The sequence below is a fragment of the Chrysoperla carnea genome, chromosome 5 (assembly GCF_905475395.1).
Source record: "Chrysoperla carnea chromosome 5, inChrCarn1.1, whole genome shotgun sequence".
NCBI classification, from domain to species: Eukaryota; Metazoa; Arthropoda; class Insecta; order Neuroptera; family Chrysopidae; genus Chrysoperla; species Chrysoperla carnea.
This window is the reverse complement of record NC_058341.1, coordinates 63,436,889-63,450,548: the sequence shown is the minus strand read 5'-3', so window position 1 is coordinate 63,450,548 and position 13,660 is coordinate 63,436,889. Positions and strand designations below refer to the sequence as shown.

Here is a 13,660-nt window from a genome sequence, read left to right as displayed (position 1 = left end):
ACTAACAACACTTTTTTTGTTCAGGGGATAAAAATTGGCATTCCTATTTTGGGTACTTCTTCGACTTGTCAGCCTTTCAGTAGGATTTAAATCTGATTTCTTAAATCATCCATAGACATATAAAAGCTTATTAATTTAATTTTTATATTTTATCCTTACGAAAATAAAGCTAAAACCAAAATAATAAAATATTGTATTTACAAAAAAATTTTATTATATAAAACATCTTTTTTTTTTTTTTAAATTTGAATAACGCTTCAATTGTTCCTCTTTGACCTTGGTGTAATTTTCAGTTGATATCCATCTATAATTGTTAGACTTATTTGAAACTCAAATCTTATTTCATTCATGCTTTTTAAATTTGTATGAAATTCATACCGGCTCAATAGTGTAGCTAATGCTTGTTTCATAAAAATCCATGCATATCGGGCCCCTGTAAAATTTATAATCTTTGATTAAAATAACTTAACTTTGTTTGGAGTGTTAGATATCGATTTTTATTCATACCAATACAATTTCTAGGACCAGCACTAAACGGTATGAATGCATAAGGATGCTGGTTTTGTATATTTTCAGGTGAAAAACGATTTGGATCAAATTTTAATGGATCAGCCCAATAATGCTTATTTCGATGCACACAAAATATTGGTATCATAATATTTGCTCCTTTTGGTAGTCGATAATTCTCTAGAAAGAAGAATATTCAATATTTTTACTGAAAAAAAATAATTAATTTCAATAATTTACCTATATTAATATCCTCTGTTAATTCCCTTGCGATTAGTGGTATAACAGGAAATAATCGCATTGTTTCTTTAATTACCATTTCCATGTATTTTAACTTTGGTAAATCATCAAAATCAATTTTGTCTCGGTTACCAAGCACTTGAAATAATTCCTCGCAAACTTTTTTCTGATCGTCTTTGTATAAAGCCAAAAGCAGAAGAACCATGCTAATGGTTTTTGATGTTGTATCAAAAGACTATGATAGATGGAAACAATTAAAGAATGGGTAATTTTATGTTATTGAAATAGCTCAATCGTGAGATTCGGTGTTAATAATACAATTATTGAAAAAGTATGCTTTATTTGAAATTAATGTAAAATTCTAATTAGTTCTAAAACGATCATATAAATAAGTACTGCTCGGCTAAGGATGTTTAAAAGGTGCATCCTGTGAGACATATTTTATGAAATCTGAGAAGCTCTTCTGTACACTATTACTGAATTATTTGATGGCCCAAAGCTTAACGAGGGAGCTACCTTAAAAACACATAGAAAGGATAAACTTACAGCGATAATTACTAAATTTATATCATCCTCTAATTGTACATCAGTAAAATCATAATTGTTTTTGGTAAAGTCCATCATATAATCTAGTAAAGGTTTCTTATACGCATTTTTATTCACAGCTTTAAAATCATTTAAATTATTCTGGTTGTCATCGTTATAGTCCTTACGTTTCTCAGTAATTATCTAAAACAAAAAAATAAGTGCGTAACTTATGCTTACAATAGTATACTTTGATTCCTGTTAAGAGATTGTATTCAATTAAAGTTTAAAAAAAATTTTCTCAAATATTGAAGATACAGAATCTGAAAACTAGGCAAAAAACTTGCTGCTATGAAGGCACATCATTCAGGGATCTTTTTCCAAACAATAGACTCCCGAGATCTTCTTAATCACATATACAAACTATCACTTCAAAAAACCAATGAAAAATGGTTAACTTCAAATTCACGACAGATTAAAATTACGTTTCAAGAATCGGAACAAGAAAATCACTAATTTTAAGTAGCTCTAGCCATGCTTCGCATTGATCACTCTAAATCAACTCACTCGTACTTATTTGATAAATCAAGACCACTGACATATGCTTTCTGCAAAGTACCATTAACAACAAATCATCTAGTCATCATCGAATCTATCTCTCATGCAAAAAAAACTAGAAGCCATAAAAAATCAATTGCAAATTTCCTCAAACATTCAAATTGCATTAGGAAATGATCAAAGAGAAATTAACGAACTTTTTCAAGTATCTAATATAGTATAGCTATAGTATTATGGCTGATTTTATTATATGTTGTTCTTCTTGCTCTTTCAGTTAGAACTTGGGCCATCTGGCAGGCGGTATTGGTTACGATTAGTGCTGAACAGACTAAATCTACAGGTAATAAGCCTAAATTTTAAAAGTATTTTAGTATGTCTGTATTTTAATATTATGTTATTTAAGTATACAAAAACCTAAAATTAATTTGCAAGTTAATTCGGTTGCTAAACCTTGAATAAAAGCGAAAAAGTTATGAAAAATATTGCGATGCTAATTAGTATTATATATATTTTATTAACGCGCCGTTTTTTTTTAAAGTGAAACTTTTTATGGGACGTTTTTGTCATGAGAGTTAACTCGTAGAGTTTAACAACATTGTTAAACTCCTTGTCTCTTTCTTATTACCATTTACTCCAGCAGAGTGAGAGAGGCCGTGGGACTTGATAACTGTACATATACCATTTATTTATTAAACAAGGATAGTTCAAACCTACTTACATTTAAATCTTATATGTCGATCTTTATTTATTAAATGTTATTAAAGTACATATACCATTATAAAGTACTGTACATATACCATTTATTTATTAAACAAGGATAGTTCAAACCTACTTACATTTAAATCTTATATGTCGATCTTTATTTATTAAATGTTTTTACAATAAATTGTAAATGTTTGTATCTACTATCTTTTTTACTTATATAGTTCTTTTCTTAATGTAGAATGTTTATGTATATGTAATATATATATATATATATATGTATATGTCTATTAAATTATTTCATATTAAAAATTTTTTAATATTGTTTTTATTCTCAGTTATTGTCAATGAAGATACAAAAAATGTATGCGTCAGTCCAAAACTAACAGCGTCAAAAGTGAAACTTTTTATGTAATTCAAAAACTGTCAATGAGTGTACAAAAAAATACATTGCAGCAAAGAAAAATTGACTGGAAATTATAATAAAAATGATTTATAATAAAAATCAAGAAAAATCTACAGACTATCCCGAATTAATTACTACGGAAGTTTCACTTGTACGTATATGTATATAGTTTTATGTATATGTAAGTAATAGTACGTACGAGTGAAACTTCCGTAGTAATTAATTCGGGATAGTCTGTAGATTTTTCTTGATTTTTATTATCAATCATTTTTATTATAATTTCCAGTCAATTTTTCTTTGCTGCAATGTATTTTTTTGTACACTCATTGACAGTTTTTGAATTACATAAAAAGTTTCACTTTTGACGCTGTTAGTTTTGGACTGACGCATACATTTTTTTTTTTATATTATTTTAATGATTACTAGTTCCGAGCTCGAATCCAGCAGCAGTATTAAAATTACAGATATACTAAAATACTTTTAAAATTTAGGATTATTACCTGTACAATTAGGCTGCGCAGTACTAAACGCAACGCCTACCGCCAGCCAGATGGCCCAAGCTCTAACGGAAAGAGCATATCATAAAATCAGCCATAATAAAATTCTTGTCTTGCTGACGTTGCGAGCTACTGTACCATTAGAAACTTAATTACTATTCAAAATCTCAAATGCATTTCCTTATTTCCATGTTTTAATTTACATTGCCTAATGACCTAGATGTTATAAACGCAATGTAATTAAAAAAAAAAAACAAAAAAAAACAAAACAAAACAAAACAAACAAGCAAACAAACAAAATCGGTATTCTTTGTTTTCTGCGAAATACGTTTAAGAAATTGATCAATAAAATTTTTTCACTTTTTCACATGAAAATAAAACTTGGTTAAAAAATTTTATTATTATTATTATTTTGTATTTATTTAAAGTTGCTTTTTAACATCGTGGTCATTATCGACTACATAAAAAATTTTGTTTAATGGATATTTCGGTTATTTATTTCGAAAACTGAGATTTTCGACCTGCTGCCATTTGCCATAATTAGAATAAGTTCTTATATGCCACTATGCGAAAGGTACTTGACTTTGTTCCTTTTTATCCAACTGTCAAGGAGTGTTTATGTTTTTAGCGCGTAAGTCTGTAAATTTATTTATTACCTCGAATGTTCGAAACGGATCGAAAGATTTCGACAGTTAAGGTATCATTATATTCGTCTTAAAAACCCAAAGGTTACTTAGATATGTATTAAAAAAAAACAAAATAGCGGCTTTAATACATATATGGTATTTACCCGTTCACTTCCCTGTTCACTCCAGGATTACAGGATCCAATTCACTCATAGTCAGTAATTAAAAAAAATTACATTAAATTAATGTATAGAATAATATACCCTGTTTTTGTACCATCTAGGCATAAACATGTCTGTAGTATGACTGAATACATCCGTTTAGTAATGCATCTAAGCGAGATGTATTATATACATATATTGTAAGGCTACAGATACGATACACAAGACTTTTGTTGTATGCATGCAGAGAGTGGGAGTTTTGTTGCATACAAATATTATTAATTATCTAAAAAACTTCCACTCTCCAAGCGTCCCAACTAATGTTAAATACATGTATATAATACATCTCGCTTAGATGCATTACTAAACGGATGTATTCAGTCATACTACAGACATGTATATGCCTAGATGGTACAAAAACATTTGGTATATTGAAGAACATACCTTACTAGTGAATGAGGACACAACATTTTTACACTGCATAAAATTTTTATAATCTTGTGTTAGTTTATAAATTGTATCAGGATAAGTTAATGGGTGGAATAGTCTATTCATCATAAAACCAAGCGATCTAAAATAGTATAAAAAGGATCAAAAGTCAGTCAAATAATGCACCTTAAATTACAATTCTTATGGAAGCGTTGGTATATTCAGCTTAACAATGACTGTTAGGTTAAAATTCGTATTCAAACTAGGAAAGATATGATTATATTTGAGGTAGGTTAACTCAGGTTAACGGTTAACTCAGTTTAAAAGTTGTCTTAACTTGGTTTAATTGGTACAGGCGTGTACACAAACATGGCGATAAAACATCGAATTTGCCAAAGATTTTTCTGGTAATGGTATTGCACAAGGTGTCCCAAAAAGGTCTTTACAACCACATATAGCTTAGCTCAGAATAAATCGATTTAACTAAATATGCCCTAGTAAAAGATGCTCCTTTTTTGCTCCAAACGCTCTTGAAGTTGCAATTTTGAAATCGGTTTTCTACCATAACTTCAGAACGGATAGCGCGATCTTGATAAAATTTGCTGCAGAGACACTGTTTTTATACAACACAATTCATATCACTTACTGAAAATTTGCGATTTTATTTTTAGGTGGCAGCAAGTTTGAAACCAAATTAAGTTTCCAAAAATTATTTACGTTCTGAATCAAATATAATTAATTTAATTTTTCTCTCAATCTTGCTGCTACCAAAGATTAAGATTGCAAACTTTGATTAAACCATATGAATAATCCATGTATTTGAAGAGCACATTTTTTGTAGTAAACAGTTATTTTCATCTAAATTCCATACTTGAAATCCTTTAAAACCATGGGCGTAAAACTTTGAAGGATTTTAGCTACCAAAAGCCCCGCATTTTACGCCAATGAATTGATTACTAATTTTATTAAAATAACATAATACGTTCTAAGGTTATGATTCCTAAAAGGGCAAGGTATAGCCAAATAGACTTATTTTGACCTAAGTTATATTAGATAGAGCATTGTAAAGACCCTTAGGGGACACCCTGTATTATCAATCTGTTTTGAATGTTTTTTTAGAAATTTACCTTTGCAAAGCTTCAAAATAACAAGAACCTTCCTCATGTGCATTCATATCAACACCCATACTTGACGCTGAAATATAAAATAATTATTATACCCTTGAATTATTGACCCATTAAACTGAGTTTATCCTTTAATAAACCAGACGCTAGATTGAGTTGAGTATGAAAAATATGAGGACCGCATTCTGTCTATTGATAGATGCACAGAAAAGCTATATTATAAATTAGTATTCCGGATGAGTTTTTGAGCCTTTTAACGTCAAAAAAGTCCCTTGTGCTTTGAGCATAATTAAAGTTCGCTGTGTTCTATATTAACAGATAAGGCCATTTTCAAATCTGAAAAACAATGATGAACAATAAAATTTTTAAGCTTATCAATATCCTGAAAAATCTTCGAAAGGCTTTTTTTCTAAGCTCTCAATTTTTAATTCTACAGAAAATATTATAATTCCCCATAATATCAAGGTTCAGGTGTCTTACATAATGTTATTAAAGGAAATATAACATATATTTAAGAATTGAAAAATGAGCCTCTGGAATTAAATAAATGATCTGTAATTTCTCTTCAGAACTTTATTAAAGTATGTTCCAAGATCATTTGAGGATTTTGATTAGATTAAAAATTTAGTTTTTTTCAGCTTTGAAAATGGTCTTTTTGGAATTTATTCTAACATTAAACTGTTAATATTTCAACATCAGTGTACTTTAGGAAAAAATCAGAAGAGAGCTTTTTGGACATTAAACGACCCAAAAAACCAAGAATGGCTTTACTTAGTTCAAAAAATTTACATTTAACTGTTTCTGCGAAGGAGGAAAATTGTACCAAAAGTGTTTCTAGAAACATCCGGAATATTGCTTAATCTATAATCTTTCTGTGTATGTATCAGTAGACAGAATGCGGTCCTCATATTTCGCAGACTCAACTTCATCCAGTGCCTGCACTATTAAATTCATTTACCACAAACAGAATCCAATGCAGTTTTTGATAAAACTTCATAAATATCAAAAGTATTTGCTGCATTTAATTGTTTATCCAATATTTCTGTTAATTTATTGACCTTGTCTACAAATATTTTGAAATATGATTTTAATATTGGTACAGTAAAACCTTTTACAATAATATTTCGACTTCGTTTCCACAGAGGTACTAAAATAAAAGTATGCAAACTAATCGATTAATATATCAATAAATACATTTCTTTAACATCTTTTACCTTCTGATATTAACATTGCATTTTCACCCATATGCCTTGTCATTAATTTCATTAACCAAGCTTTCTCTAGCGCATTCTGATTATTTAGCAGTTCTTGAATTATTTTGGGTTCGATTGTTACTAATACTGGAACTGGACCAAACCATATTCGTGTCATTGGAGCATATTCCGTTGCAATTCGGCACATGACTTTTGTTACCTCTGAAATTGGATTTATTATATATTAACGCTTACATCAGAAAATTTGAATTAATTTCTATAAAATTGCAGACATTATTAAGTGAATTTTCTGGTATCCGATGACCAAAGAGTACAGTTTTGATTTTGACATTAAGGAATAGTGCGTCTGCGTGAATATGTAATTCGACAACCTGCTAAGGAATAAGGCAGGGTAACAAAAAGTAATTGATTTTTTTGTCTACAATAATTCATCACATTAGAAAAGATGATTTTTTCGAGAAATAATGAATCTCCTTCAAAAGAACGTCAATACCATTAATATTTGAGACCAGAGTGAAGTTGAAACCTGTGTGGGTCATACAAGCTGAGAAAATAAAAGGCGAAAAACGCGATATTTTCGCGCTAAAACAGTATTTTCTCGTAAAATTTCGAACGGGTTTGACTTCAGTAGTAGACTCATTTTTTTCGTTTCTTTTAGCTCTAGAACCCTCTTAGCATAGGATATGAATTTAGATTCGACCTTCACCCATCTGTTTCTTGAATGAAAGTTTTTTTTTATGAAATATAAATGTAAATCAATATCCCTGTAATGGGTTGCCTAGAAAATTGTTGGCAAGACTACCTTACCTAAAAAGCATAAAAAATATGGAAAAACTTAAATTTATTTTTCTATATTCAAGCATAGAAAAGCTGCGTAAAGACTAGTGGCAACTAGTTCCTGTGTTACTTATTTTACGACAACTATTACAGTTTTATGAAATTTACAGTCAGTGTTTGAACCACGCAACGTGGTCTTTTGAAAGTTTGCGTATTCACAGGTTTCTATATAATGAGTGTTCGAAAAAAGTGCGACAGCCGACAATTCAATTTTTTTTTTTTTTTTCAATTTAAATTTAATTTTACAGTCTTAAATAAAGTCAATAAAAAAACGTTTTTTGTAAAATTTGCATACCTTAGTTCAAGCTTGCTTTTTGTCACTTTTTAAACTTAAAACTAAACGAAATTAATTCGATAATACAGAGGGGTACAACTGAATAAAGCAAATTTTGGGTGTTTATTTTGAAAAATTGTTACGATATATTTTCTTCAAAGAATTAAATTACTACTTTTTCCCATCTTTCTGGAAATTTATGGATTCGTCCCAAAAGAACTGCGCCAGCTTGGCGGCCAAGAATGGATCGGATGTCCTGTTCTGAAGTGAAGCGAATTCCGGAGATGGCGTTCTGCATCGATCTAAACAAATGGTAGTCAGAAGGGCCAATGTCTGGGCTATACGACGGGTGGGTTAAAACTTCCCATCCACTGTTTTTCAAATAGTTCTTAACCGGTCTTGCAACATGAGGCCGAGCGTTGTCATAATTGAAAATTATGGTCTCGTGTCTGGTCGCATATTCCGGGCGTTTTTTGGCCAATGCTCGCTTCAAACGAATCAATTGGGTACAGTAGAGGTCCCCTGTGATGGTCTGGCCCGATTTCAACAGCTTATAATACAATAGTCCCTTCTGATCCCACCAAATACAGAGCATTACCTTCGCGCCATGGATAATTTGTTTTGCCGTTGATTTGGCTGGTTGCCCGGGCTTCACATACGATTTTTTGATCGTTTGGTTAGGATATTTTATCTTAAACCATTCAAAATCATTTAAACTTTTATATTTTCAATTTTTTTTTTTATTTCTCTATTAACAAGTTTTATGAATGTACGTCCTTAAAATTACTCTAAATTGCATAAATATTTTTTGTACTCATATTTATATTTATTTTCTGATAAAATATACATGGAAATAAATTAAAATAAAAAAAGATGCATTGAAAACTTTTTTATTAAAGTTCACAGATAAAAAATGTATATGTAAAGGTAATATAGCATTTTAACAGTTTTTTTTTTTTTAATCGGAATTGAATTGGTACTCTGCAACAATCTTCAAAATTCAATATGCAATAGATTTCTTGATATTTTTCCATAATATTCCATTAAAAGATGATAAAAAAGATATGGTGATGAATTTTACTAATAGAATTACATATTATCCACCACCACTATGGGCGGTGGACGCGGTTTATTATGTGCTCGATGTAAAAAAGTAATTGATCGATATAGTGATTCTATCAGTTGTGTAAATTGTGATGAAAGCTACCACATTGAATGTGAAAACGTAAAATTGGAAGAACTCAGAAGACTTAACGAGACAAAGGAAATTAAAGATTGGAAATGCACAAATTGTAACATAACCCCAAATTTAAACATCAAACCAGTCGTTAAAAGCATTGAAATTGTCCATATACCAGAGGAAGATCGATATGTTCCATTAGAAGTAATTATTAAAGAAAACAAGTTTATGAAGCAAGAGAATGATTTACTCAAAAAATTAATGCAAGAAATAACCGAGAAAAACAAACTTTTAGAAGAAAAATTAAAAGCGACAGAAAACCATCTATCGAACATGCAGGATAAACAAAACAAAGATTTACGGGATACTGGTATGGAAAACACCTTAAAAATCTTAGAAATGAAAAAAAAAATCGAAGAAAATCAAGTTGGAAATACAGCTGGAACCACAAGTAATGAAGGTGCTATAGGCAATCTTATCTACAAACAAGCTGTGTGCAATGGCTTTGGTAAAAAAACCAATGATACAAATATGGACATTAATATTAGTGGTATAGGCAACACTAGTCACAACCAAGCAAATTTGAATGCCTGCACTAAAGAGGATAATGAAAAAAGCAATACACTTAATAAATTATCAGAAGAAGAATTCAAAATAGTGACACACAAAAAGAAAAAAAAGGAAACTATCATTGGCACAGGGAAAACAGATGAAAATACAGGCTTTCAAGCAGCTGAAACACAAATTTAGGTATATGTTGGTAGAGTCAAACCGGATGTTACAAAAGAAATTGTAATTAATTATATAAAACAAAAAACAGATGTTGAAAATATTATTTGCGAGGAACTAAAAACCCTGGGATCAAACAAAGCCTTCAAAGTGGGTATTAACAATACACACAAAGACAAAATGTATGATCCTACTTTTTGGCCAGTTGAAACTGTGATTAGAAAATTCAATTTAAATTTTTTTCGTAACAAAACCAGTACAAACCAACAGTGGACGCCACCAACCGTTGCGGCCAAAGATTAACGAATCCAATATTATGCACTTTAACATACAAGGCATTACAGACAAAGCGCCACATTTAGAGCCAAGCCACCAAGTGTACGTAACCAGCGAATGTATTTTAAAAATCATGAACCAAAATGTACAAGGAATTTTTAACAAACTTGAAAATTTAGAGTTGATTTTACGTAGCGAAAATATTGATATCTTAGGAGTTACTGAACATTGGTCTAAAGATAATAACTTAGAAATAATAAATTTCAACGACTATCAACTAGTAGCACAATACTCGAGAGAGTATTTTAAACATGGTGGCGTCGCTATATGGGTCAAATCTAAGCTTATAAAACAATGCAGTTCATTGAATACTAAAAGACATTGTAAAGAAAAAGTTTTTGAATGTGCTGGTATAAAATTAGCATTTGAAAAGCAAAATTATTTTATTTATACGGTATACAGGTCTCCAGACTCGGATATTAACGAATTCTTATATCATCTTAATGGATTATTAGATTTAAATAAAGCTGAAAACAAATGTTTAATCCTATTAGGAGATTTGAATATAAACTTTCTGAGCAACAATCTGGTAAAGCGGCGACTGTATGATGTACTCGATTCTTATGGTTTAAGTAACACAATAAGTGACGCTACACGCATCTATAAAGCCTCTGCAACAGGATTGGATTACATCATTGTGAATAAACATTTTAATTATGAAAAATCTGAAGTAGTAAACACCAATATTTCTGACCATACGGCTCAAATATTATCTTTCCAAATTAAAACAACCGGTAATTTTGAACCTAAGAAAGAGTGCATCAAAGTAACAAAAAGAAGTTTTAATGAAGAAGGTCTGCACTACATGAACTTTGTGATAAATAAAACCAATTGGAAAGCTGGGAGCGAAAGCAATGATGTTCATAGTATGTACAATGTTTTTTACGAAAATTTTGAATATTGTTTTAATTTAAGCTTTCCGATTAAAAAATGTCAAATTTTTAATAGCAATAAGACCTGGATAACTCAGGAAATTCTGGAATTTAGTCAAACATTAAAAAATCTATGTAAACTCCGGAATGATAATGAAAGCTTTAAACAAATGTACAACAAGATGAAAAACCAGCATAAAAAAAACATTAAGGCAGCAAAAAAAGCTTACATATTTGAAAATGTCGATTTATCAACATCAATATGAATGATGTATGGAACGCCATTAACAGGGCATTAAATAAAACTTCCAAAAAACAAAAAGAAATTGTTTTAAACCACAATAATAGAACTGTATATGATCCAGTGGCGATTGCAGAAATTTTCAATCATTATTTTCTGAACTCAGTGCCAGAAAAATTAAACAGACATTTTGGCAATAAATTATCGATGGAATGTACACAAACAAATGTGCAGAAAACTATGTATTTATATCCAACGGATCCAAATGAAGTTTATAGGATAATTATGAGCCTGCCGAATAAAAAATCAACTGGAGCTGATCAAGTGCCAGTGAAAGTGTTGAAAAATTGTGCAAATTTACTTAGTGAAATTCTTACAAGTTTACTAAATGTAAGTTTAGAAAACAGTGTTTTTCCTAATCTCTTAAAAGTTGCCAAAATAGTGCCAGTTTTTAAAAAAGGTTGCTTAACAGATGTTCAAAACTATAGACCAGTGTCTTTATTATCAGTTTTTTCTAAAGTATTTGAAAAAGTGATATACAATAGACTAAGTCAGCTTTTGGAATACAATAAAATTATTAATGTCGCGCAGCATGGATACCGAAGAAAGCTGTCTACTGAAACGGCTATTTTCAAATTATACGAACACTTGTCAAAACATCTGGACGACAATAAATGTGTCATAGGTTTATTTTTTGATCTAAGTGCTGCATTTGATACTGTCAACCACTTGTTTCTATTAAAAAAGCTAGAACAAATGGGACTCAGGGGTGCAAGTAATGAACTAATAAAATCTTATTTAGAAAATAGAAAATTTTTCGTTGAGCTAGATGGGAAAGTGTCTCGGACATTTGAAATGGACAGAGGCGTTCCACAAGGTAGTATCCTAGGACCGTTGCTTTTTTTGTGCTACATAAATGATCTTCCAGAGCATTTAAGTATAGATGAAATAATCATGTATGCGGATGATGTTACTATTATGGTTACAGCTTCAACTTTTATTGAAGCGAAATCTATAGCTCATCAAGTAATAGAGAACTTTCAGACATGGTGCTACAAAAATCAATTAATTGTGAATGTTGATAAGACTGCCTTAATACTTTTTTCATTGAAAAGTCAACCTAATAGGGAGAGTTTTACAATCAAATGCTTCAATGACGAAGTGAAAAGTTGCAACCAAGCGAAATTTTTAGGAATTAATATAGATTATAATCTAAAATTTTTGAATCAGGTAAATTCGGTTTACAAAAAACTGAATCAATGTTTTTATCAAATAAGAATATTGAGACAGTATTTAGACACTCGTGAACTACAAGTTTACTATTTTGCAAATGTATATTCTGTTATAAAATACGGAGTATTAATGTGGGGAAGATGTGCTGAAGCGGATAGAGTTTTCTTATTCAAAAAAAAATATTAAGATTGATTTATAAAGTAAATATGGGCGATTCTTGCCGTACCATCTTCAAAGAAAAGAACTATTTGACATTCTATGCAATCTATGCATTTGAATTGCTCAAATTTATGCACAGCAGAAACTTTAACGTGGAACTCCAAAAAAATTATAATACGCGAATGAATGCTCTATTCGATTTTGCGCACAGAACCACATTTTATGAAAGAACGCCAGTCTACACTGGCTATAAACTCATTCAGAAGATACCTACCGAAATTAGAGAAGAACGGCAACATTCACAGTTCAAAAAAAAATTAAAAAATTTCTTACTAGAACGCATGCCTTATTGTATGGATGATTTATTGTAATATATTTGTTTTTTGACGTTTTGTATATCATTTGTAAATGGTCTATTTCAAATAAATTACTATTATTATTATTATTATTATAACAAAACTCAATTGTCTTTGTGCGATACGAAAGTGCGTTACCAAAGCAATGCCTTCTATTATCAAAGCCAATAATATTTGGCAGAGACACCCGCCAGTATAACTCAAAATATTTTAATTTTCGCAACACTGGACGCTAGTATCGTTCAGCTAGTTCACGCAGCTTCTCTATATGTCAAGAGAAAAAAATCATCCTATACAACTCTTATTTGATCTCACTTTACATTACGTAAACTTATGCTTTCTGGTGCTATTTATTTATAGACAGTGTTGATTTGTATTCTTTAACACATTACACATACATACATGTCACACATTTACAACTGATATTCCCATATAAAACATACTATTCAATTTG

General features: G+C 30.2%; 1 protein-coding gene across 1 annotated transcript; it reads right to left on the bottom strand.

Annotated features, from left to right (window-relative positions):
- Nucleotides 1-257: 257 nt before the first annotated feature.
- On the bottom strand, nucleotides 258-4,274 carry LOC123301295 (cytochrome P450 3A19-like). Its single transcript, XM_044884031.1, has 5 exons — nucleotides 4,257-4,274; nucleotides 1,294-1,476; nucleotides 748-982; nucleotides 508-687; nucleotides 258-433 (listed from the first exon to the last, which is right to left on the bottom strand). Exons 1-5 carry the CDS (start codon nucleotides 4,272-4,274, stop codon nucleotides 258-260), a joined length of 792 nt encoding a protein of 263 aa, XP_044739966.1.
- Between the last annotated feature and the right edge of the window lie 9,386 nt (nucleotides 4,275-13,660).

Excerpts from the sequence above, each read along its gene's own strand:
- LOC123301295 (XM_044884031.1), bottom strand. Across the intron at positions 688-747 it reads AACAGAGGATATTAATATAG|AGAATTATCGACTACCAAAA; the intron begins GTAAATTATTGA and ends TCTTCTTTCTAG. Across the intron at positions 434-507 it reads TGGTCCTAGAAATTGTATTG|GGGCCCGATATGCATGGATT; the intron begins GTATGAATAAAA and ends TAAATTTTACAG.